Genomic DNA, 25,217 nt, shown 5'->3' with positions numbered 1-25,217 from the left:
GACACACATTTAGGCATGTTAAAGGAACGTTCTAAGGTAAAACACAAGTATCGATTTTGAAGTGTCGATTTTTGTGTGTGGCAACCGACATCGGTGGAGCTCAACTTGTATAATGGTGTTTCAATTGTGAACATCAGTGTTTTAAGTCTATGAATTAAATGAATGAACATGAAAATTTGTAAACAAATGAGGGGCCTCCTCATGAATGAGAATCTGTTCATTTCAGAATGTGAATCAAACTCAATCTCATTCCACAAGGAATCAAAGCGTTATGACATAGGTACACAGATCAGCCAAAACATTAAAACCAATATGCAGCCAAAACAGCTCTGTTGAGGGATGGACTCCACAAGAGTGAGTGTGTCCTGTGGTATCTGGGACCAAGATATTAGGTGTGGATGCTTTAAGTCCTGCAAGTTGCGAAGTGGGGCCTCAATGAATCGGATTGTTTGACCAGTTTTGACGCTCCCCTTGTGCATCAATGAGCCATGACCCTGATGCCAGTTCACCGGTTGTCCTTTGTTGCACCAATTTTGGTAGGTACCAACCACTGAATACTGGGGAAAACCCCATAATGCATAATTCAGCAATCCTATAAGATCATTACAAAACACACTGCACGACATGGATATAATAAACTTGTGTACGACATGTATGTAGACTGTACGATGATGACACCTATTGAATTGTAGGCTACGACAAGTTTGTATAGAAGTTTGTATCACCACGATTGGTCATCTTTCGTCGGGGACAGCTCAAAATAAGTGTACCAGGGATAAGATTTGCTGTTTTGGAGATGCTCTGACCCAGTCATCTAGCCATCACTGTAGGGCCTTTGTCAGAGTCACTCAGATCTGTCACTGATCACTCTGATAAAGCAGAAGCTTACATATTTCTGATGCACTCTTTGACAATTTGTTCATAAGGACAGATTTTGTATATAACTTGTATGATGGTCTCACAAACCAAAAAGAAATGTGATGGACTATTGTTTATGAAATGTTTTTTCTGATCTACGGTGATGCTTTGGAGAAATTTAAGGTTAAATGATTATAGCTGTGTGTCTGAAAAACAGGTCTAATTCTTGTCAGAAATTCAGAATTCTACCTCATTATGTAATCTTTGCATTAAAATAATGTTTCCAATGCAATGAACCAGGGCTCTGAATCGGTTCAAGGAATGAAAACAAAAAACGGAAACGGTCAGAGAACGGCCGCATCTGAGGCAAAAAGTGCAACACATTACGTTTTCATCAACTTAAAGCAACAAAAAGTTTTTTGTAAGAAAAAAAAAGAGAAACTTTTTCCTGTTGTGTAATACATTTGGACAAAATATTTTGTTATAAAAGATTAAGTGCTATGTACAGGCTGTATTGGCTATGACTAGATAACAAATACCAGACTTATATTAGACTCTATTACAATTTTTTTTAAAGTAAAGAAAAAAAAGAAAGAAAAAAAAAAATCAGAAAGCAGCACATTTATAAAAACAGCATAAACTTTTGGCAGATTAAAGAGTACTACCATAAAGAAGGTGTAGTAACAATACTCACGTGTTGCATTCCCAGTATCTATAGGTGTGTTGATCTGATACTGCGCCCACTCCCTTGCAATTTGAAAGGCCTCAAAAGGGACAATTTTACAAGCCAGACGAACTGCTTCCCCCTGATGAGCCCTGAAAGCTGTTTAAACCGAAAAAGAAAAATTAATCTTTAAAAAAATGATAATTTTGAGATTCAAACCATTTTATTTCTGCCATATCTTTATACATCACACAGGGCATGCACTGGTTGGTGGGGGATTTTTTTTGTTATTCATTTTCCTAACCACATCAAATTCAATCACATCATATTCATCATCCGCCTACAAGTCCATGTTCTCTCCTGTCCTCTACAGTCAGTGAATGGGCAGAACCAGCTAGTACCATCAAAAGGTACAAAATCAATAACTGGAACCTTTAATCTCTCTCTCACACACACACACTCCCTGTGGTGAAACAAGCTACGGATTGATCTGACTACACTGACACTATTTAATGAGAACTGAGCTGGAAGATGACTTCACTGTTTACTGAAGAGCTGCTTTATAGCCGAATTGAACTAATTTAATAACTGATGATCTTTACACTGAAACTGAATCAACACTGAACTGACTTCAGCTGAACAATGACACACTTTCTTTTTAGAGTTGCTTTACAGCCGATTTGAGCAATGTTTGCATCATTGAATCATTTTCCCATTGATCACTGTAAAGCTGCTTTGAATAAAGAGCCATAAAAATAAAGGTGACTTGACTTGATTATGCAACTTTTAGATCGACATATGAACTGCTGGGTTGATGATATCATCTGTGCATTTGATTGTCAAGGATTGGGAAAATTACTAGTTACTAACCAATAATAACTCACAATTAAAGCAGCAGTTGAAATCTTCATCACTATCAAAGTCCACTCTGGAGAATTCACAACCTGGACAATCATTCTTGGAGGGAAATCCAGTCTGTAAAAGGCAAACAGAGCAATTAAGTATGATTAAGTATGATCAAGTATGATAGCAATTACTCAAAACTGCTCTGTGTCTAGGATACACAGCACTTACTTTCACAAGATTGATCCTTGCTGATCTTAAATATTTTATGGTCATTTGGCAAATTATAGGATCCTTCGATAAAACTTCATGTCGGAATAAGTTTCCCCAGGTCATTTGCGTGGACGACCTCAGAAACTGTTTTGAATAATATACAAATAAATTATTAAATATGGAATGCAATATTTAGTAACAATTCTTGGTTGACCAATGAGTTTCACTGAGTAGCTATAATGCAGTTCAACCTGGCTGGGATGAGTAGTGAAGGCAAGAAGAGCCTCCATATATTTATTTAGGTTAACAGGAACTTGTACTCCAGCATCTGAACCCTGAAGAGAAAAATAAAAATCATCTGCATTTCTCATAAGAGGAAAAAAGGATAAATGATACACAACAGTGATGCTCATGTGACCACCTCACCACTAGAGAGCAGATTTGGCTACCCAGGGCACAGAGAACCTGACACAGCCTCTTCAAAAAAGTGTATCTTCTTTCCACAACGGCACCCGATGATCTGAATTGGACGACGGACGGTTTTGGTTAAAACTAACAGGAGTGAACTCAGTTGTTCTAAATTAAGCCTGTGTTGGTTTTTAAGAGAAAAATGTAAACTCACTGGTTACACAGAGCTGCACCATCTGCCGACCTATAGTAAAATAAAATCCAAACAGCATTTTGCAGTCATTCGAACAGTATTATTTAGAGTCATTTAGAGTATAAGCAAAGAGTATAGAAGTACCAAGAGGCGAAACTCCGTTGCAGTTTTGACAACAGCCACTAGGTGGCGCTTCGGTAGCGCGGCCGCCATTTTGGACTGAACCAACGGCTTTACCGTTAGCACAACTACTGTACAGCATTAACATTATGTCTGGAAATAATTGGAGACAAAGAAAACAGTGTTCTGCCATCAACTGCAACAACTACCAGTCTACAACCAATCAACTAACATTTCATAGATTCCCCAAAGATCCAGAGAGGTAAAGTAGAAAAGGTTTTTATTAACTTTAAAGTGAGCTAACGTCAACGATAACAGCTGCATACTTTCAGAGATATATGAACACCTAACCTGGCAAATGAACGCTTTATTAATTCATTGTTATCACTAAATTAACCCTTTAACTGTCACCTTTTTTTCGCATAAACATGAAAATCACTATCCAAACTTAAATGGTTGTAATTCAAGAATGCTTTGGAATATAGACCTATGGTTGGTCTTGTTTTAAAGAAGACATTTGTCAGATTATTGTTTAAGTGAAATAAATTATGAAAGTGAAACAGAAAAAAGTTATATAAGTTTGAGTTTATTAAAATGTACAAATTTAAAAATATAATTATTTATATTTTATATAAAATATATATATTACAAAATATATTTTACTCAAGAACTGCAAGAAAATGAAAGCAAAAAATCTGAAGAAGTTGTGTTCCACATTTTAGGTTGATATGTTGATATCTCGCTCCCTCACCCTTTCTGCCGTGTACTCTAACGTTACACGGTTTGGAGCTGCGCGCTCTTGCTCGCTCGCTCTAGATTCCGGGAGATTTTAGCCTAATTTGCGGGCATCAGGGAGCCGCTATCAATATGCGGGAGACTCCCGGAACTTCCGGGAGACATGGGATGTCTGCTATAGAGATATTAAAAACTAGAAACTACTATTTAGTTCATTTAACCGCTTTTGAATTTGAACCGGTTATCGTTCAATTCTATGACAGCTGTGTTGCGTTCAGTCCAAGATGGCGGAGCTGCAGCTCTGCGCATGGGTGCGTTTGTTGCAATGGAACGTTCTATTGAGTTTCGCCTCTTGGTACTTTTATACTCTTTGGTATAAGTCATTTAGAGCAGGGTTCCTCAAATCTGTTCCTGCAGGGCCACTGTCCTACAGAGTTTAGTTTCAACTCTAATCAAACACACATGAACAACCAAGGTCTTCAGAGCTACTAGAAAATTGCAGGCAAGTGAGTTTGATCAGGGTTTGATCTAAACTCTGCAAGACAGTGGCCCTCCAAGGCCAGATTTGAGGAACCCTGATTTAGAATAAACTTAAGACGTTTACTTACTGTGCAGCAGATAGGATGTAGTTCATGGCGACTTCATCAAAGAGTAACATAAATGGCTTTCTCTCCTCTAACTTTCCCTGTGGAAGTAAAGGATTTGCTCAATCAAAAACACTTCAACTGATCACTCAAACTATTGACACAACATAGTGGTGCTAGTCAGGGCTTGACATTAACTTTTTTGCTCACCAACCAATGTGGCTAGTGGTTTTCCAAAGTTACTTGCTACTCAGCATTTTCTCTGGCCACAACATTGACATTGATACCATGCGGAGAAACTGCCATATAGATGTTTTAATATCATCTCATAATTTGGCAGCAGGTATATTAGGCTACTGTCACTTTAAGACCTGACACACGGACCTATTATGCCGTTACGCACCGGCATTTTCACATTATTTTGTGTGTATTTGACTGTTTAAGGGCAATAAGCAGCGAAAAATAACTAAAATTAGCACTGTAACGACTGAGACAAATTAGACGCAAGTGTCTATTATACTGAACAAATAATCTTTAAAAAACCCTCACCAACCACAAAACAAGGTGCTAAGGTGTCTGCACAACCCACAACGTAATAGAACCAGGCCTCTGCTTGCCAGGGCTTTACAACTTAAAAGTATGCAGAGTCATTTGAGTCAGGAAAGACACATAAAATAGACTTTCCTGTATTCATTTATAGACAAACTGAGCTGTAAATGAACGTGCATCCCAGTACATTGTGTGTATGATGATTATTGTTATTATGTCTTGTATAATGTATCTTGCATTGTATTTTGTTTTATGCATGCCAGATGATAGAACTACTAGTTAATGAAGCGCCATCTAGGTGGTGTCTCCTATCAAAATATTCCTTGTTTAATGACTGTTAATCTCAAGCCCTGCTGCTAGTTATTAGTAGTCCATTTTCCACCATCAGCAAGTTCTTCCAAAAACATCAGTACAGCTATATATGCCTTTTACAACCTATTTAAGTCAGCCTTCAAAACGATTTTTCCAGTTAAGGTTGATTATAAAAATTTTACCTCACATAACTAAAGTGTCCGGTTTCACTTTATTTTGATGGTCCCTTTAACACATTCTGTTCACTATAAGTAACGTTACACCTACATGTTTACTAACTCTCATTAGTGTTAGTAGAGTATTAGCACACTGGTAGGGTTAGAATAAGCTGACATGTACTTGCAAAATTACTTAGTCAGTAGAATGGGGGAGCATCACAATAAAGAGTTAGCAGATCAGTTCAAATACAATGAATAGATATAAACTCAAGTAAGAACAGGAAAAAAAGCAAGTGGACTTGTTTTGTATATAGGCTTTTTAGAGTCTTATTGTACGTTTTCTGGAAAGCTACATTTCACACTTTCCAATGTCACGTATGCAAGTGAAAAGTGTTAGTGTACTAGAATACAATGACAGCAAAGAGTTGCAGCATAACCCCAAAACCAGTAAAGTTGGGACATTTTGCAAAATGCAATAAAATCAAGAATCGTTGTTAATTCTCTTTAAACTTCATTTAACTGACAAAAGTACAAAGAAAACATTTTCAAAGTTTTCAAAAAACAACCAAAACAATCCTAGGTTTTTATTTACCACCGTGGCTAGACTAACAAATAAACAGATGTCACCTGAACAAAATATTCCATTACAGTTTAGTAGTAATGATTTCATGAAGTTCTTCACTGAGAAAATAGAAAACATCAGAACCACAATTGTAAACGTTCAATCCTCAATCGCGCCTTATAATTCAGCCTCAATTATCACGACGCAAGAACAATTACAGTGCTTTACAACTATAGAACAAAAAGAGTTAAATAAACTTATCACTTCATCTAAAACAACAACATGTTTATTAGATCCTATACCAACTAAAATACTGAAAGAAGTGCTGCCTATAGTGGAAGAGCCTCTCCTCAATATTATTAACTCATCTTTATCTTTAGGTCATGTTCCAAGAACATTTAAACTGGCAGTTATAAAACCTCTCATTAAGAAACCACAATTAGACCCGCATAATCTAGCAAATTATAGACCCATTTCAAATCTTCCTTTTATGTCTAAAATACTAGAAAAAGTGGTGTCCGCTCAACTGGGCTCTTTCTTGCAAGAAAATGACATCTATGAAAAGTTTCAGTCTGGATTCAGACCGCATCATAGCACTGAAACTGCGCTCATTAAAATTACAAATGATTTACTTTTAGCATCTGACTAAGGCTGTATCTCAATACTAGTTTTACTTGATCTTAGTGCTGCGTTCGATACTATAGATCACACAATACTATTAGATCGACTACAAAATTATAATGGTGTTCAAGGACAAGCATTAAGTTGGTTCAGATCATACTTATCTGACCGCTACCATTTTGTCTATTTAAATGGAGAAAAATCGATCATAACTCCAGTAAACTATGGAGTGCCGCAGGGATCTGTGTTAGGCCCTCTGTTATTCTCAATATATATGCTGCCACTTGGAAATATTATAAGGAAACATGGAATTAGTTTCCATTGTTATGCTGATGACACTCAAATCTATATTTCATCACGGCCAGATGAAAATGCTAAATTATCCAAATTGACAGTGTGTGTTAAAGATATAAAAGATTGGATGACGCGCAATTTTCTTTTATTAAATCCAGACAAGACAGAGGTACTAATCATCGGTTCAAAAAACCGCCCACAAAACCTCTCACACTACAACTTTAACATAGTAGGATGTCCTGTTACTTTATCCTCTACAGTAAAAGACCTGGGTGTTATACTAGACTGCAACCTGTCTTTTGAAAATCATATTTCATATGTTACAAGAACAGCCTTTTTCCACCTTAGAAACATTGCTAAGCTACGTAACATTCTATCAGTTTCTGATGCAGAAAAATTAGTTCATGCATTCATGACCTCGAGACTAGATTACTGTAATGCTTTGTTGGCCGGTTGTCCTGCGTCCTCATTAAACAAGCTACAGTTGGTCCAAAATGCCGCCACTAGAGTTCTTACTAGATCAAGAAAATATGATCACATAACACCAATTTTATCATCACTACATTGGTTACCTATAAAGTTCTGAATTAATTACAAGGTATTGCTACTGACTTATAAAGCCCTAAATGGCTTAGCTCCAGTCTATTTAACGGATCTTCTATCGCCCTATAATCCATCGCGCTCTTTAAGATCACTAAATTCGAGGCTTTTGGTCAAACCTAGGATATCCAGATCCACCAAAGGAGGGACAGCATTTTCACATTTAGCTCCAAAACTCTGGAATAGTCTTCCTGATACTGTTCGTTGCTCAGACTCGCTCTCCCAGTTTAAAACTAGATTAAAGACGCATCTCTTCAGCCAGGCATTCATATAATACTTTTAATCTTATAGTTAAATCCGACCTCTAGTTCATAAAAACGCCAGAGGAGAACTGGCCCCCGACTGAGCCTGGGTTCTCCCAAGGTTTTTTTTTTTCTCCATTAGGTCACCTGATGGAGTTTTTCGGTTCCTTGCCACTGTTGCCTTTGGCTTGCTCAGTTGGGGATATTTGGGGATATTTAATTTAATTAATCAATCAACAATACTATTGATCAGCTTTACCAAACGTGGACGTTTTCCACTAGAAACAAGCATTGATGTATTATTTTAATTTAATACTGTGAAGCTGCTTTGATACAATCTGTATTGTGAAAAGCGCTATATAAATAAACTTGACTTGACTCGTGATTGAGTGTAAAAGGAGCATCTCAGTCAATGCAAGTGTTGCAGACCTCAATCTGGGGTCAACTCAACAGATGATAATGTGCCTTTAGTAGATAAAGGCGAGAGAGACAATAGTGTGTTCAGTCAAGCAGTCCTGAGTTTACTGAAGACACGCACTTGTCTCAGTCTCCTTTATTTACTAAAAACAAAACATTCTCATCTATTGAGTTGACCCCCAGAGTGAGGTCTTCCAACAGATTTGTGGGGGCTCTTCCGGGACCAGCTCCACACGTCACAAGGAGACTGATCCAAGCATCTCAAAGCCGTTGGGACCAGGGGGCATTGTATTGGGGCTAGAGGCTAGTGGCTGCTGCGTTCATGGGCGACGAGACACGACGCGAGTGCCAGACGATCTGCGAATGGCTATCTGCATCCAGAGGTTGAGGCTGCATCCAGGGTCCAGAGGGACGTCAGAGAGCAACATCATGGCGGATCCTGCTAGGAAGCGGCTGGTGTGGGATATCAAGAAAGACTTAGTAACCTTACCTGCTGATGAACTTTATTGCATTGTCAAGGTCAACTGGCAGATACCAGTGAAAGACACATAGGAACTGGATCTGGAGGACAGTGAGGGATGTTTTGAGTACACTGACAATTTCATGTCAAGTGAGTCCTTGCTTGAGGCTGAGGCTATGAGCTTGAAGCTATGATCAAACAGTTATCATTACTGTTAATTATGAGACTGTGAATTATATTAAGCAAGCATGTACTGTTTTAAATTCACATAAGTTTAAAGACATGCATCCAAAATTGAGAACTCTCACATCCACCAATACCTTATCCAATACATGATCCTGCCGAGTCAAAATCACCATTCACTGTAACTGTCTCTGTGATGTTAGAAGGGCCAGAACTGACACTGGTACATAGAACGTTTTCTAATTATGAAGAACTCCGTAAGAAACTTCTCCAATATATGTCTACACATGCACAACATACTACTCTGACACAACATACACAAACTAGTGACATGACACACATGAAAACGACTTGTACCGAACGACAAGAGATTTTTTGATACTCGATGGTAGAGGCAATTCGGTCGGTGCCTAAAAAGTATCAAACTCGATACCTAAGCCCTAATAAACACACTACAACATTGAGAAAACAGCAAGTCTGACCATGAAGGACTGAACAGAAGAAATGAAGCAGAAAAGATTTCCTCGTGAAAGGAGGCAGAGGCTTCGCGCACACTTACCTATTATGTAATCGCCACGTACCAATGGTCGTACAAAAGGATTTTACCAGCCCAAGTAAACTTTTCTGGAAATTTTGTTCAAAATGTCACATCAGTTTGTTCTTCAATTTTGTTGAAGTATATCAGGGCCTTGAGGATTTTAATTCCATTTTACAGCAGGTTTGAAAAGTCCAGACTCTCACCCCACACCCACTCTGTTTGCCTTCTGTTTACCCTTTTCTCTTACAAAGAATGATTGAGAAGAAACCTGGAAGCCTTGAGAGAACTCTCTGCTGGTCAAGCCAGCTCCCTGCTGCCTGGGTGAAGTTTGCTATCTTAGCTCCACTTTCTCCAGCACACTCACAACAGAAGCACAAGAGCACCAACACTCCTTTCATCCTCACTGTTGCACAAGAAATAAACGCACCCTCCGGATTTAACAACTTACATGTTTGCTCTCCTTTTTCCCCAAGCCTGGTGGAGAATGCGGACAGCAGATCAGCGACAAGAAGCCACCCCAGAGGCAGCTTCCCTCCCCAGCGAGGGAGAAATCTTCCGCCACCATGCTGAGGTCTCTGTGCGGCAGAACAGTTGGTTGCTGACCAAAATCAAGTGGCTGGGGAGCTTGTGTGCCTAAGAACAGAGACCACCGCCTGGATTACACCACCCTAGCCAAGAGCTTCAGCATTGCAAATTCTCTCGCAAAATGAGAGACGAGGATGACGTGGAAGCCTATCTTCACACTTTTGAGGTTGTTGAGAAGAATGGGGCCGCCGTAAGTGGGCACGTCTGCTGGCCCCGCTGTTGACTGGTGAGCCTCAGCGAGTATATTATTCCCTCCCCCTCGAGGATGCCGCAGACCATGACACACTGAAAAGGGAGATCCTTGCCCGGGTAGGACTATCTCTAGTGTTCGCAGCTCAGAAAGTAACCCAGGGTCCCCGTACGTATCCAGGCTGCCCAGCTTGCCCAACTGGTCAAACTTTGGCTACTGCCCCACCAAACCTCTGCTGAGTGGCATAAAGTGGTATAGAGAGTCCCTATGGACTGGCTGTTATGTGCTTGCCCTTGCCCTCATCGCCGCACCATGGAGGCAGAAGAGCTATCAGAGGCGGTCCTTCACCAGAGATTTCGGGGGGGGAGAGCTGTTCCGTCTGTCCGGAGGGGCGCGACGTGTTGTGGATGGCAATCCCAAGCCGGTGAGCCTGGCGAGTGCTTCCTGTTATTGACATGCCGTTCACGTGTATTGGGATGGATCTCATAGGTAACATGCATATTCTAGTAATTGTTGACAATGCTACCCGCTACCCACTACCCGGAGGCCATCCCCCTCAGATGAGCTACAGCAGCAGTCATTGCCCAATAACTCTTTCTGTTGTGTAGCCGGCTGGGGATTCCTACAGAGATCCTAACTGACCAAGGGACTCCCTTCGTCTCCTGGATAATGGCAGACCACTGCAAATTGCTAAAGGTGAAACATCTTCTCTTCAAACCTCAGTCTAACATCCACAGACTGATGGTTCAGTGGAGCGGTTTAATAGGATGTTAAAGCAGATGCTGAAGAGGATGGTCACTGAGAATGGGCGTGATTGGGACCGAATGCTGCCGTATGTGCTTTTTGAAATCAGGGAAGTACACCAGGCTTCCACTGGTTTCACCCCCTTTAAATTGCTCTTTGTAAGCCAACCCAGAGGACTTCTGGCCATCGCCAAAGCAGCCTGGAAGCAACAGCCCTCTCCCTATCGCTCCGTCATTGAGCATATTCGCAACATGAGGCAGAGAATCGACAAAGTAATGCCTCGGGTACAGGAATATTGTCTCGAGCCCAGTGTGCTCCGTATGACCGCGTCTTGATCCCTGACACTGCCTGCAAGTCTCTTGCCTCCTGGAAAAGTTCCTACACTGTCATGGAGCGGGTCGGACCTGTAAACTACCGTTTGCGCCAACCCGGGAGACTAAGGCCAGAGCAGATTTATTGTGTTGACCTCTTGAAGCATTGGGACGCAGCCCCCAATGCCATGGCCCTGTTAGCAGAGAAGGACGAACAAGAGGAGGAAAAGCAACCCATGAATTCCCCTGGCCCATGTCCAAGAAACATGCATTTCTGCGGTTGGCAGGGTACTATCGCTGTTTCATACCGGGCTTTTCCTCTTTGGTCTCTCCCCTCACAGACCAAACAAAGAAAAGCCAGCCCGACAAGGTGCAGTGTTGTCCCACAGCAGAGGAAGCATGACCCTAACCCTATTTACAAAACACATAAATTGGTCAGTGCAAACTTTGAAAATCATTTCTCTGTACTTTTGTCAGTTAACCCCCTGAGGTCGACGGTATCGCCGGCGATACCAGCTCGCTTTTTTTTATCAGTGTAAAAGAAACTCATAAATACTCTGTTGACTTTGATTTTCCATAGGAGTTTCATACATCAATCGATTCTGTTAAATGTGTATTATTTTTGTGTATACTCACAATAAAAACAAAGTGTTGTGCTTTTTGCCAAATAAAGAAAAATAAACACGAAGCGAGTTCTGCCTTCTCTCTGCCAGTGTAGTCCATTCTGAAACGCGCCCGAAAATGAACTGTAGCTCAGCGAATACTCAGTCAAACAGGCATACAGACACACAGGCATGAAGCTTGAATTCTCTTCTTTTAAATGAAGTAATTTATATAAAAAACAAATATTCCCATCTTGTGAAATCTGTATTAAAAGAGAGCGATTCCAGTCGATCTCATTAGAGCTAATTCAAATGTAATGTGACTCCACCCACGGAGAGCGTGCGCTATTCAAACGCAAATAGCTGAGGCAATCCAAGCGCAATCCTGTGAACGCCCCCATACAGCTCGAGAAAACTCACAAGTTTATTCAGATCATTACTTGTTTACACCGTCTTGCAGCGCTGTGAGGAATAATAATAATGGAAAATGTCCCTCAGAAGTGCGGGTATATGGAGGAGTGAGCTGAGGAATACTAGTAAGTTTTTTCCTTCTCACGTGAATTTCTTCACGTGGGTTTCTGTTTATGAATGAACGGCAGAGATGCGCGCTGTTTACCACAGCTGGCAAAGACAGTTTAAATTTAAATCGCGTGTGTGAATGAATGATGATGTTTTAGCAAACTGTATTGCTATACTGAGATGAGTAAAAATCGACTGAAATATGTTGAAATAAAATGTAGGCTATTTGTATAAGCAACGTATTAAACTGCAAATTAACAATATGCCCTAATATTTCATGAAAACAACGTTACAGTCAGGCGAAATATGAAAGACAACATTTTGTTTAGTAGATTTGGGTACAGTTTTTACTGTAGAATATACTGCCTCGTCAAATAAGCTTTTGTTTAGCAATTTCTATATATAAAATACTATTTTTGTCAAAAATAAAGTCATCAACTAAGATGTTAGCTGTTCCAATGTTGGCTATATTCAAACTAATGAATACATAGATAAAATGTAGGCCTATAATCTTTTTTTTTTACAAAGAAAGAGTACACTTGAAATATTGTTGAAATTGTAATTATTGTTGTAATTGTAACCTTTTTAATAAAATAGCAAAACATATTTACAAGATAGATGTAAGCAAAATCTTAAATGGTCAATATAAGTCTTCTTCTAAATATATCTTTTGTCCTTGCATTGTGGCTCAGTCAGTTTCACACCTGAATGAATGGCTAATTATTATGCAGAGTGGGTGGGACATTGTATTCTAAGGTGTAAACCACTCCTCGTTCACGCCCCCCTCGCATATTGGCTTTCCAAGCAAAACCTGTTTTACATCAATTTAAATCAATGTATGGTTTTATGTGAACGATAAAGCAAGACTATTTTCACATAATTTTGAAGAAAAAACTATAGGCGACGACATCCATTAGTCAAAAGTCTTATTGCCACATATTTAGTATGTGTTTTGTGGCCTTATTTCTGCAACTTTCATTTTTATTTTTTCCAATAACCACGCATAAACATTATTCTCTTAAAAATTCAAACATATACATGCATGTTGATCAGATATTTTGGTAGCCCTGTTTGTGCTATATAGAGTGAATTTACACCTTTGCCATTAACATGTTTATAAATAACTGAAAAAAGCACAAATGTCAGAGCATGTCAGAACACCTCCAGGGCCCAGAAAACAGCTCAGACTCCAGAGGGTTAAAGAAAAGTTTTAGAGAAAATTAACTAATCACTGTTTCTTGATTTTACAAAATGTCCCAACTTTTCTGTATTTGGGGGTGTAAATGAATAAATAAATGAATAAATGAATAAATGTAGAAAATTTAATTTCCGAAAAGCAGCTGAAAAGGTAAAGTAGTATAATGTAAATGCAGCAGTCACTCACTTTCCTACTAATGGCAATTAGCAGACACTCTGCAGCCTCCAACTGGAGCTCGGGTTCGCTAAGCAACAGGCACAAGATCTCCAAAAGACGGCAGTTTTCATTGGTGATGTGGCTCAGAGCAACCCAATCAATGTAGCCAGCCAGAGTGTTGAGAGTGGCCACACCAACTCGCCAGTGAGCTTTTGTCTGGGAGTAAAAGACAAAAATCAGAGCTTGATATATTGAAAAGCTTTTAATAGCTTTTAGCAATTACAGTTTTAAGGTCCTCAGAGCCAAATTTGGTACATATCTGACGAACACAAGAACAATTCAAAATGGTAATATTGCAAAATCGACAAAAGCCAAGTTCCTCCAATAAATTATTCCTGTAACCCAAGAATTTGAGAACACATCAATCATAAACATAATTACTGTACAATACTGTTTATTTTTTTATCATTTGTTATTCTTAATTTACATCTGTTCATTTCTTAAAATGCATGAAAAGAAAATTCTACTAGCCCTAGCTCTGTAACCAACAGAATCGCATACGAATATATACCCAACTGATACACACACACATTCTTTCCCCTTACACAAAAATTCAGCATTAACATTATACTTGCCTAGGTAAGGTAAATACAGGGTAGAAATTGCCTTTTATTTCTATATTATGACAGTTTCAAAGTACAAATCAGGAAAAATTATAAAACAAAAATTAAAAATCTTTTTTTTTTTTTAAATAAATTCTTGACTCCTTTAATAATGTATTTTTTCTTTTTTTAAATCACACTGGACGTTTTTAAAGGAAAAAAAAAGAAAAGTGTTTTCAATGATGAACCTAACGGTTTGAATATCGGTTATAAAAATGGTTGAAATAAAGCAAACCCCGTTAGATGTAGGAGAGTTGACCAGAACTCAGATTTTCAACAGACTACATTTGAAATTGCCTCTTGAAAATTTAAACTTAGGGTCTCTGGGTTCAAGCACTCTCCACTGGATACTCCACTTTAAAATGAAAATTCTGTCATCATATACTCACCCTCATGTTGTTTCAAACCTGTATGAATTTCTTTCTTCTGCTGAACAGAAAGGAAGATATTTAGAAGAATATCAGTAACCAGACAGTTTCTGGTCTCATTGACTTCCATAGTATATTTTTTTCCTACTATGGAAGTCAATGAGACCAGAAACTGTCTGGTTACTGACATTCTTCTAAATATCTTCCTTTCTGTTCAGCAGAAGAGAGAAATTCATACAGGTTTGAAACAACATGAGGGTGAGTATACGATGACAGAATTTTCATTTTAAAGTGGAGTATCCCTTTAAGCTTTGGTCAGTCTAAACCCTGGGTTATCTTTATCCATGTTTCACACTGTACATCTTTAGATGAACCTTTGATATTTGGCCTCTAATAAGAACAGCACTAACCTTGGGTGACCATACGTCCTTTTTTTCCCGGACATGTCCAGCCGGGATTTCGAGATCGCCCAAAATGTGTGGGATTCGGCTTTTGCTTTCTACAGTCGCCATTCATTAGGTTTACATGCACACCTTTTGTTTCAATCGGAGTGAATTCAGTCCGAATGGTGAATCTGAATGTAGTGTTTACATGAACGCTAAACAAGTGATTGGTTGATGTGCGTTTTAGCATTGCTAAGAAAATTCTTGTGTTTTCTTCTCGGTCGGGATCCGTGAGAAGCAGAATGCATGAACTGCAAAGCAGGAAAACAAAAGCCGCATCGCAGACATTTTGGGCGATCTCGAAATCCCGGCCGGACAGGTCCGGGAAAAAGAAGACGTACGGTCACCCTAACTAACCCCCGCACAAAAACCTGATAAATAAAGATGAATAGCCCAACTCACCTTCAGTTCCAGACCAGCAACACATTTCTAGAAAACAACATGAATAAATCCATTCAGATCATATGAACGTGGCAATATTCTGTTACATGCACCAGACTAGAAAAAGCACACAAATCATTTAAAAATGTTTTGCAAGTGATCATGAATTTTTTGAAGAACTCACCAATTTGTTGTACTCATTCACATGAAGCTGCAGAATGCCAAGCAGGAAGGTGAAGATGCTGTCCATATTCTGCGTAAGGGTTTGCTGGATATCTCGCCGTCTTTGAGTGGGTAATGTCTGAAATGTGATCACGTCCTCAGCTAACCGCAGCAGGACAAGCATTACGAGTTCTGTCTGAGCATCCTAAAGAGAATTACAATGTAATTGTTTATTCAGATAGACAATGATTATTTTACATGCCATTATTTACTTAATTTTTACTTGATCTGCATGCAAAATGCACATCAAGTAGCAGATCAACAGAATGTTCTCACACTGACTCCTGAAGATTTCTGTAGAGTTTAGTTTCAACCACGTGTGTCAAATTTGACAAATTATATCTCAAGTTTTTCCCAATTACAATAATTAAAGAACATTTTGTTGGCTGGTTTAGGCCTGTCGTGTCCATCTGATTCCCAAAGCTTTTAATTTTCTTCATATTCTGTGCAATAGTCTATGGGAGCTTATCGACTAAAAAATAAAAATGTTAATTTTTAATTATCTCACAACTCGCATTGCATGTTCTCCCATACTTATTTTAGTAATATACATACATACCTGGTTTGCCTTAATAAGATGCCATTTGCTCAGCCCTAGTTTCTCTTCAATTAGCTGCTCATTGATTTGTATATACGCCATCTGTTAATTAACCAATCATTGCAGCTGTGTGCTAATGTACGTTTATTTTCCTTAGTTTCTATTGTTTATCTTTTGATTGTGTAATCTAAACAAGATTTATTTTAATTCACTTGAAGCTTCTTTCTCACCTGTCCTTCCTTCACAATTGCTCCTTCTCCCATTCCCTCCCTTTACTCCATTCACTCAAAATGGTTATATGCAAAATACAATGTTCTACGTGAAAGCAAGTGGATTTTCACGCCGATGTTGGATCATTTGAAAAGTCTCAGAGCAACTGGTACAATGGTCTCATGCCTACAGATCGAGAATCAATCATAAAAGTTGAGTGTTTAGACATACTTAGCCCACTACAGAGGGGATTCCCTTCCCAGGGTCTTTCTTCCAAATTACCTTCTGTTCCCTAACAGGGTGCAAACTCAAACTAAGATCCTATTTAATGCAAATTCTAATTATCTCACACTAAATTTGGAGAATGTTTTTATCAGTTTTTCATTTATTATTTTCAAATTGATTAATCATGTAATTGGCATAATACATGTTTTACAATTTCTGTAGTATTTCTACTACTACCTCAGTGTTTCCTATTAATTACCTGGTAGGACTGCACAATATTGAAGAAAAATGCGATATGTGATAACTCGATATGCGATATGATAATGCTTAAAGGGTGTCAAATAAACTTAAATTATCTTTAAAATATATTTAAAATTATATAACCTACATACATGTTTCACATTCTTTTTTCGTCAAGAAAACATCCATACAACTTCTGAAAGTGAACAGCAGTGTTTTACTGTAGCATAAGAAGTGTTATTTTAACATCAGTGTAAACCTTGGGGTTTAGGGTTTCAGGTTATCCTACATTAAGTTTATTTAACAACAGAAACTGTAAAAATAAGACACTGCATAGTTTTCACTGTATGAATTAAATATATACTGATTCTTATTAAAGCTAAAAAAGTTATTCAGCCGAGAGAAGTGAGTGATTTTCTCTTTGTCTTTTGTTCATGACCCAGATTAATGCAAGCTGTTGCGATATGCATATTGCGATATATATATTTGCGATATTTCGATAATTTCAATATATTGTGCAGCCCTATTACCTGGTCACCGTGATTTTGTCAAGTAAGATATCTTCCTGGATCAAGTACAGGAATTTTGAAATGTAGGCCTAGTCCTAACCTTATCCCAACCCCTAAACCTAACCATAAACCCTAAAATCAGAGGGAAATGATAGTTGAATAACACTGATGTAGAAGCACCTAACTCTGGTTGTAAGCCTAAACTTGACAAACTGTAAACTTGTCCCTCAAATCTGATTGGCTGATTGGAATGTTGTTCCAGGATCAACAAAGATGCTGATCCACGAACACACTGTACTTGGTTAAATCACGTTCTCCTAATTACCTAGAGCCTGTCGGGCCGCCATAGTCTAATCTGTCCTGCCAGATTTCCATAATGGACCGAAAATCTTTGAAAACTTCTCATAATAACAAAAAAAGTCTCTAACGTTGTTTTGCGCCATTGCGTTGGCAAAGTCAAACAAAGTTAAATTGAAAGTGCAAAGAGACATTGTGCCCTTACCAAATCACAAACAACAGCAATTTAATTAAATAAGTATAGGCATATTGTGCCGATTGTTTCAAAACGAATTGCACGCTTTGCTCATGTGATCATCTCGTGCTCCGGTGTTTTCCGGTGTACACAGTGCGTGAATGTAGTGAACTCCATCTCTGCATGTGTTTTTTCACATTTGCATAATTTTCAGATTTACTTTTGCTTCCGAATTAGCGATTTAAAAGCAAGGTGCAAAAGAGGGACCCTGTTTTTCAATAAACTTTCTAGATCTTGTAGACAGTGTGGACATCCATTCTTCTTGTTATATCCAGCAATTAAATTAGCCCAATTCTGGGTTTTGGATGTGCACACCTGCTTTGTTTTTGGAACTAAACTCTGACAGGAAGGCATAACTTCAGGAGCAGGATGAAGCAGACCTGTCCTACAACATCAAGCCAAAACTCTTGATACCCCCATAGCAGCCAGGGCCTCCATCTCAGTCAGCATATCGGGCCAGTGCTGCGGCCACTCTCTCTTGATCATCTCAACTACTATGCGTGAGAGCGCATCCTTAACATGACATTCCTCTTGCAGAATTGGATGTGTACCCTAAAACAGAACATTAAGCCATATGAATAAATAAGAAATCTTCATAAAGCATGCAGTAAGATAACTGAGTAGAGACACTTCCAAGATGCTCACATCTGACAACAGGCCCATAGTGCAGTTCTTCAGCCGGAGCTTTTCTTGTGGTGTCATGTTATTCCACTGAAACCTGTTCATATAAGAATTTGTTCAGTTTAGTGTTCAATGTTCACATCCACCCATTTTGGGATATCGCATTAAAAAAAACCTGAATGGAAAAGAATGTGCATAAAAAACTCATACGCTCAACTGAGGTGGATTTTTATATATATATAATAAGACGACATGTATAAACTATGAAGGAAAAACATTTACTGATTAAATCCCTTGATGCACTAACTTCCGTGACACTGCCTAAACAGAGAATGTGATTGGATAACAGGACTAACCAGCGAACCAATCACATCGCACAGCATCTCAAATGTTGGTTTGGTGGTTCTGAAACACCTGAGCCAAAGTCTGTCATCAGAATGCAGTGTTTCCCATACATTGATTTATTTGTGTCACCCCGCCACATTATCAACATTGACTGCCACAAATAGATTTTAGTGCTTCCCATTCATTAACTAGAATGTGGCGTAATATCCCATTCATTATATAACTTCTCATAATATCATAAAAGGTCTTTAATGTTGTGTTTTGCGTCACTGCTGTCAAACAAACTAAATCGAAAGCCTTTGTGTCCTTAATCAAAGGACCGTGTTTGCGCTGCATCTCAATTCACAGTGAATGAATGCAGTGAACTCTATCTGTTCATGTGCTGAGTTTAGCGTGCATTTGGGATCGCAGTTATGCATTACTTTTAGGGATGCACCGATTACAATTTTCTAGGCCGATTCCGATTTCCGTTTTTTCATTGAGTTTGACCTGCCAATACCGATTTTAGCCGATTCCGATTTCATTTTTTCTAACCACTTTACAACACACACAAATATTTATGTGGGAAATACATACATACATATATACATATATATATATATATATATATATATACACACATATACATATATATATATACATATACATATACACATACATATATATATATACATATATACATACATATATATATATACATACATATATATATATACATACATATATATATATACATACATATATATATATATATATAGCCTTGCAGTATAAAGATATTTCTATAATTTCTGGCTAGTTTACTTTATTTATTTTTACAATCATAACCATACTTGCAACCAAAACTGAATAATGCAAACAAGTTTAAATGGATAAATCTTCTACAAATATTTTTGAGTCTATGTTTTCTTTTCTGACATACTGGAGTTCTTGTTAAAACACACTAGACATACTTATTCTGTGCATTTTGAGCACTTTTTGTGTAAAATCATTTTTAGTTTGTCCATCAAAAGTGTGCTTTCACTTTAATTGAGCGTGAACAGCGCTGCATGTTCGATCACGGTCATGGCCGATCACGTGAAAATCGGCCAATTCCGGTCACCAGCCGATCAATCGGTGCATCTCTAATTACTTTCACATTTGCATTGTTGATGATTACGGAATTTCGCTAGACTTGTAATGAGATGCGTTTGTAAACTTATCTTCCGTCAAAATAAAAGCATGTCACCAGTTTCCATCAAACTAAAAGCTCACAGGTTTCTCTCATGCATGTATAAAAATTAGGACAATTTATTTTTTAGTGCATTTGTTTTACAATATATGGCTATTACTGTCATAGGAATAATATTATAACAACATTATTATTATTGTGTAGTGTAATGTAGACAGACACTATATCACAGGTTTGAGTCCCCTTTAAAGTTCAGGGTAAAGTCAATGCACTGACTTTTTTCTGTGTTCAAATTTGCACACTGAATATGGGTTGGAGCTCTTAATTTTGAACTCTCAAAGTGCACCAGATTGATGAATTTAACTTTAAAATGTAAAAAAAAATTATGACGGGGGGCATGACCCCCGACCCCACTAGAGGGACAGAGGTACACCTACAACAGATTCACAAAATCCTGTGGGAAACTCTGCAATGGTTTGGTTATACAGTGAGGAAAATAAGTATTTGAACACCCTGCTATTTTGCAAGTTCTCCCACTTGGAAATCATGGAGGGGTCTGAAATTGTCATCGTAGGTGCATGTCCACTGTGAGAGACATAATCAAAAAAAAAATAATCCAGAAATCACAATGTATGATTTTTTAACTATTTATTTGTATGATACATCTGCAAATAAGTATTTGAACACCTGTCTATCAGCTAGAATTCTGACCCTCAAAGACCTGTTAGTCTGTCTTTAAAATGTCCACCTCCACTCCATTTATTATCCTAAATTAGATGCACCTGTTTGAGGTCGTTAGCTGCATAAAGACACCTGTCCACCCCATACAATCAGTAAGAATCCAACTACTAACATGGCCAAGACCAAAGAGCTGTCCAAAGACACTAGAGACAAAATTGTACACCTCCACAAGGCTGGAAAGGGCTACGGGGAAATTGCCAAGCAGCTTGGTGAAAAAAGGTCCACTGTTGGAGCAATCATTAGAAAATGGAAGAAGCTAAACATGACTGTCAATCTCCCTCGGACTGGGGCTCCATGCAAGATCTCACCTCGTGGGGTCTCAATGATCCTAAGAAAGGTGAGAAATCAGCCCAGAACTACACGGGAGGAGCTGGTCAATGACCTGAAAAGAGCTGGGACCACCGTTTCCAAGGTTACTGTTGGTAATACACTGAGACGTCATGGTTTGAAATCATGCATGGCACAGAAGGTTCCCCTGCTTAAACCAGCACACGTCAAGGCCCGTCTTAAGTTTGCCAATGACCATTTGGATGATCCAGAGGAGTCATGGGAGAAAGTCATGTGGTCAGATGAGACCAAAATAGAACTTTTTGGTCATAATTCCACTAAACGTGTTTGGAGGAAGACGAATGATGAGTACCATCCCAAGAACACCATCCTTACTGTGAAGCATGCTGGTGGTAGCATCATGCTTTGGGGGTGTTTTTCTGCACATGGGACAGGGCGACTGCACTGTATTAAGGAGAGGATGACCGGGGCCATGTATTGCGAGATTTTGGGGAACAACCTCCTTCCCTCAGTTAGAGCATTGAAGATGGGTCGAGGCTGGGTCTTCCAACATGACAATGACCCGAAGCACACAGCCAGGATAACCAAGGAGTGGCTCTGTAAGAAGCATATCAAGGTTCTGGCGTCGCCTAGCCAGTCTCCAGACCTAAACCCAATAGAGAATCTTTGGAGGGAGCTCAAACTCCGTGTTTCTCAGCGACAGCCCAGAAACCTGACTGATCTAGAGAAGATCTGTGTGGAGGAGTGGGCCAAAATCCCTCCTGCAGTGTGTGCAAACCTGGTGAAAAACTACAGGAAACGTTTGACCTCTGTAATTGCAAACAAAGGCTACTGTACCAAATATTAACATTGATTTTCTCAGGTGTTCAAATACTTATTTGCAGCTGTATCATACAAATAAATAGTTAAAAAATCATACATTGTGATTTCTGGATTTTTTTTTTAGATTATGTCTCTCACAGTGGACATGCACCTACGATGACAATTTCAGACCCCTCCATGATTTCTAAGTGGGAGAACTTGCAAAATAGCAGGGTGTTCAAATACTTATTTTCCTCACTGTATTTCCTGCCAAGAAGCGTATCGCACAATTGCGTTTCCAAAAAACAGCATCCAACCGCAAGATAACATGACAGCGTTTATTGCATTTCGCCTGCAGGTTATTTATGATATACAAAAAAAAAGCCACAGCGGCTTCACCGATTGCCCAGGAAGTGACGATTTTATTCTCTTGAACACATGGGGTAGAAATAGTGCTTTATTCGCAATTGTTTTACATGCTACATTCATTTTGCACAAAAATTAAATTCTCAATTTGGGATGGAAACATAGGCTAGCTATTAATGTACACACACACACAAACACAAAAGTGTTTTAGACACTTACTTGACTACATGCTCCAGTATCTGCAGCCCAAAGTGTCTGACCACTCCCGTCTGTGATTTCTCCGCTAACTGAAGTCCACATTCAACGCAGAAGGGACTTTTCTCTTTGAAATCTTCAATAAACTATAACAACAACAACAAAAAAACTATTAAAACATTAAACAAAATCTAGAAGATAAGCATGTACCTCAGTTTTGGGGTGACTGTTCAATACAGCAGAGAACAGAAAATCTGCCTTAAATTATGTTTTATAAACAAAGTTATAAACAAAGTTCTTAGCAAAGTCATATGCAATTAAAGGGTTAGTTCACCCAAAAATGAAAATTCTGTCATCATTTACTCACCCTCATGTTGTTCCAAACCTGCAAGACTTTCGTTCATCTTCAGAACACAAATGAAGAGTGATTTATGTCCCTCCACTGGCAGCTACGCAACTACCACTTAGCCTAAATTAAATCTGTTCATCATATAAAGCGATCGAGTCTCTTTAGAAAATTTGGTCTAAACCGCTAAATTGGATTGGGTTTGCGATCTATTTAAGAACTTTTTGAAGCATCAAAGTGGTAGTTGCGTAACTGTAAATGGAGGAACAGAAATCTCACAGATTTCATTAAAATATCTTCATTTGTGTTCTGAAGATGAGCGAAAGTCTTGCGGGTTTGGAACAACATGAGGGTGAGTAAAAGATGACAGAATTTTCATTTTTGGGTGAACTAACCCTTTAACTATAATATTTCAATATATGGATACTGTCAGTATAACTTTTTTAATAATAATATTTAAATTTAAATAAGTTTAAGTGATCCTGTGACCACCTTGTAAGTTTGCTGAGGCCCCCTATTGGGCCCCGGTCCCCTGGTTGAGAACCCCTGGTCTAGTGTAACGTGTTGATCCGCATACAGCAATGTTTGTTTTACTTAATTATTTATAAGTTTTGGTCTTGCAATGACAATAATATTCATCCATGTCATTGTGATCCGTTCTGCTGCATCCCTTGATGAATGTGCATCCAATATTTTATGTATGCTATATGAGAGATAGTCATTGACACAATGTCGCCTAGTGCAACCTTCTTTATGCTTCTTCTTGATTGATATCGATAAGGTTAGTATTATAAAGCAACACATAAGAATATAAACATAAACAAAATAAGTTTACGACTTGATCGTTTGAATAAACATGAATGAACTGAAAACGGGATTTTTCAAAAAAAAATATTCAACTGTGACCTCCATAATATGGATTTACGTATCAATACATACATAATAACCTTTTATTGTATTTGATAGAGGATAATTCACCTTAAGGGCCTCCAGGCGGTATGTCTGACTGGATTCTGCCTCCATCATCACATTCACAGCCTTTATAAGCTCATCGCACAAAGCACGTATCGGTTCGGCCATGGCTTTAAGCACGTCCAGCAGACGGAATGTAAAACACCAGTCGACTAGTAAAATGTTACTGCACGCTTCGCTCGCTACTAGTTCAGCCTCTATGGATGTGCATTAAACAAAACGTGGTAGGTCTCTGCTATCTGTGGACCGCCTTAATCAAGATGGCGGAAGTTACGTGCCCTCTGGGGATTGTAGTTTTTTAATGTTATTGACAAGCGCCGCGTTAGTTTTACATTGGCTATTCGCTGAATATGCATTTTTTCTGTCTCTCTTCTATTGAAGCGACATTCTTACAAATATATAAATACCACTGTTAGTTTAAATAATATTCAACAATTGTATATCGTAATTCATTTCATATATATATATATATATATATATATATATATATGAAGACTTAAGATTCAAAAGCCTCTAAGTGCCATCTGAAAATTTCTTCTAAAATTAGTATTTTTATCAAGCTTGTAATTTAAGTTCAGTAATTTCACTTTAATGACAATTAATAGGTCATTTTCATTGCCATTAAAGTGAAAGTGAACATAAACATACAAGCTTGATAAAAATTATCATTCTAGATGGAAATTTCAGATGGCACTTAGAGGCTTTTGCATCTGATGTGTATATATATATGTCACGGGGTGACAAATAAGCCCGGGACTATCCCCGCTAGAGAAACGTCCCTGTTGAGATTTGGGAAGTGAAACACCGTCCCAAAGCCGAGTGAGTGCCTGTCGCTATGGAAACTAGTGGCGGATTGACAGCAGGTGCGGGTAATTTGCGCTGAGCGTTTGAGTGGGGCCACGCTAGCTCATGAGAGTATAAAAAGTCAGAGGAAGAGAAAGTTGGGGTTGTTCCTCTCCTGCTTGTGGTGCTTTTGTTCCCGTTTGGATGTGGCTGGCTCCTGTTGGGAAGTGTTCTCTGAAGTGTGTCGTTGAGGTCTCGTTGCGAGGAAAAAGGAATGTCGTGTGTATGAGGAATTGAAGACGGAGAGGGAGAGGGAGAGGGAAAGAGGGAAGTGCACCGTCTGGATGAAAGAGCGAAGATAAGTAACCGATTATTGAATCTCCTACCACACGTTTGATACTG

General features: G+C 38.6%; 1 protein-coding gene across 1 annotated transcript in view; it reads right to left on the bottom strand.

Moving 5' to 3' along the window:
- The window catches only part of xpo5 (exportin 5), a 43,062-nt gene extending 18,777 nt beyond the window's left edge, over nucleotides 1-24,285 (bottom strand). The window contains exons 1-14 of the mRNA XM_084093290.1: nucleotides 24,039-24,285; nucleotides 22,739-22,860; nucleotides 18,835-18,907; nucleotides 18,604-18,741; nucleotides 15,898-16,080; nucleotides 15,735-15,761; nucleotides 13,890-14,075; nucleotides 4,643-4,719; nucleotides 3,201-3,230; nucleotides 3,005-3,098; nucleotides 2,830-2,913; nucleotides 2,597-2,722; nucleotides 2,407-2,497; nucleotides 1,553-1,681 (exon numbers count right to left, since the gene is read on the bottom strand). Of these exons, the coding sequence (XP_083949416.1) occupies nucleotides 1,553-1,681; nucleotides 2,407-2,497; nucleotides 2,597-2,722; nucleotides 2,830-2,913; nucleotides 3,005-3,098; nucleotides 3,201-3,230; nucleotides 4,643-4,719; nucleotides 13,890-14,075; nucleotides 15,735-15,761; nucleotides 15,898-16,080; nucleotides 18,604-18,741; nucleotides 18,835-18,907; nucleotides 22,739-22,860; nucleotides 24,039-24,140 (1,462 nt within the window). The 5' untranslated portion in view covers nucleotides 24,141-24,285. The remainder of the gene's footprint in view (nucleotides 1-1,552; nucleotides 1,682-2,406; nucleotides 2,498-2,596; nucleotides 2,723-2,829; nucleotides 2,914-3,004; nucleotides 3,099-3,200; nucleotides 3,231-4,642; nucleotides 4,720-13,889; nucleotides 14,076-15,734; nucleotides 15,762-15,897; nucleotides 16,081-18,603; nucleotides 18,742-18,834; nucleotides 18,908-22,738; nucleotides 22,861-24,038) is intronic.
- Nucleotides 24,286-25,217: the final 932 nt, after the last annotated feature.

Source organism: Abramis brama, assembly GCF_963993115.1.
Source record: "Abramis brama genome assembly, chromosome: 19".
Classification (NCBI taxonomy): Eukaryota; Metazoa; Chordata; class Actinopteri; order Cypriniformes; family Leuciscidae; genus Abramis; species Abramis brama.
This window is presented reverse-complemented; position numbering and strand designations above follow the sequence as displayed.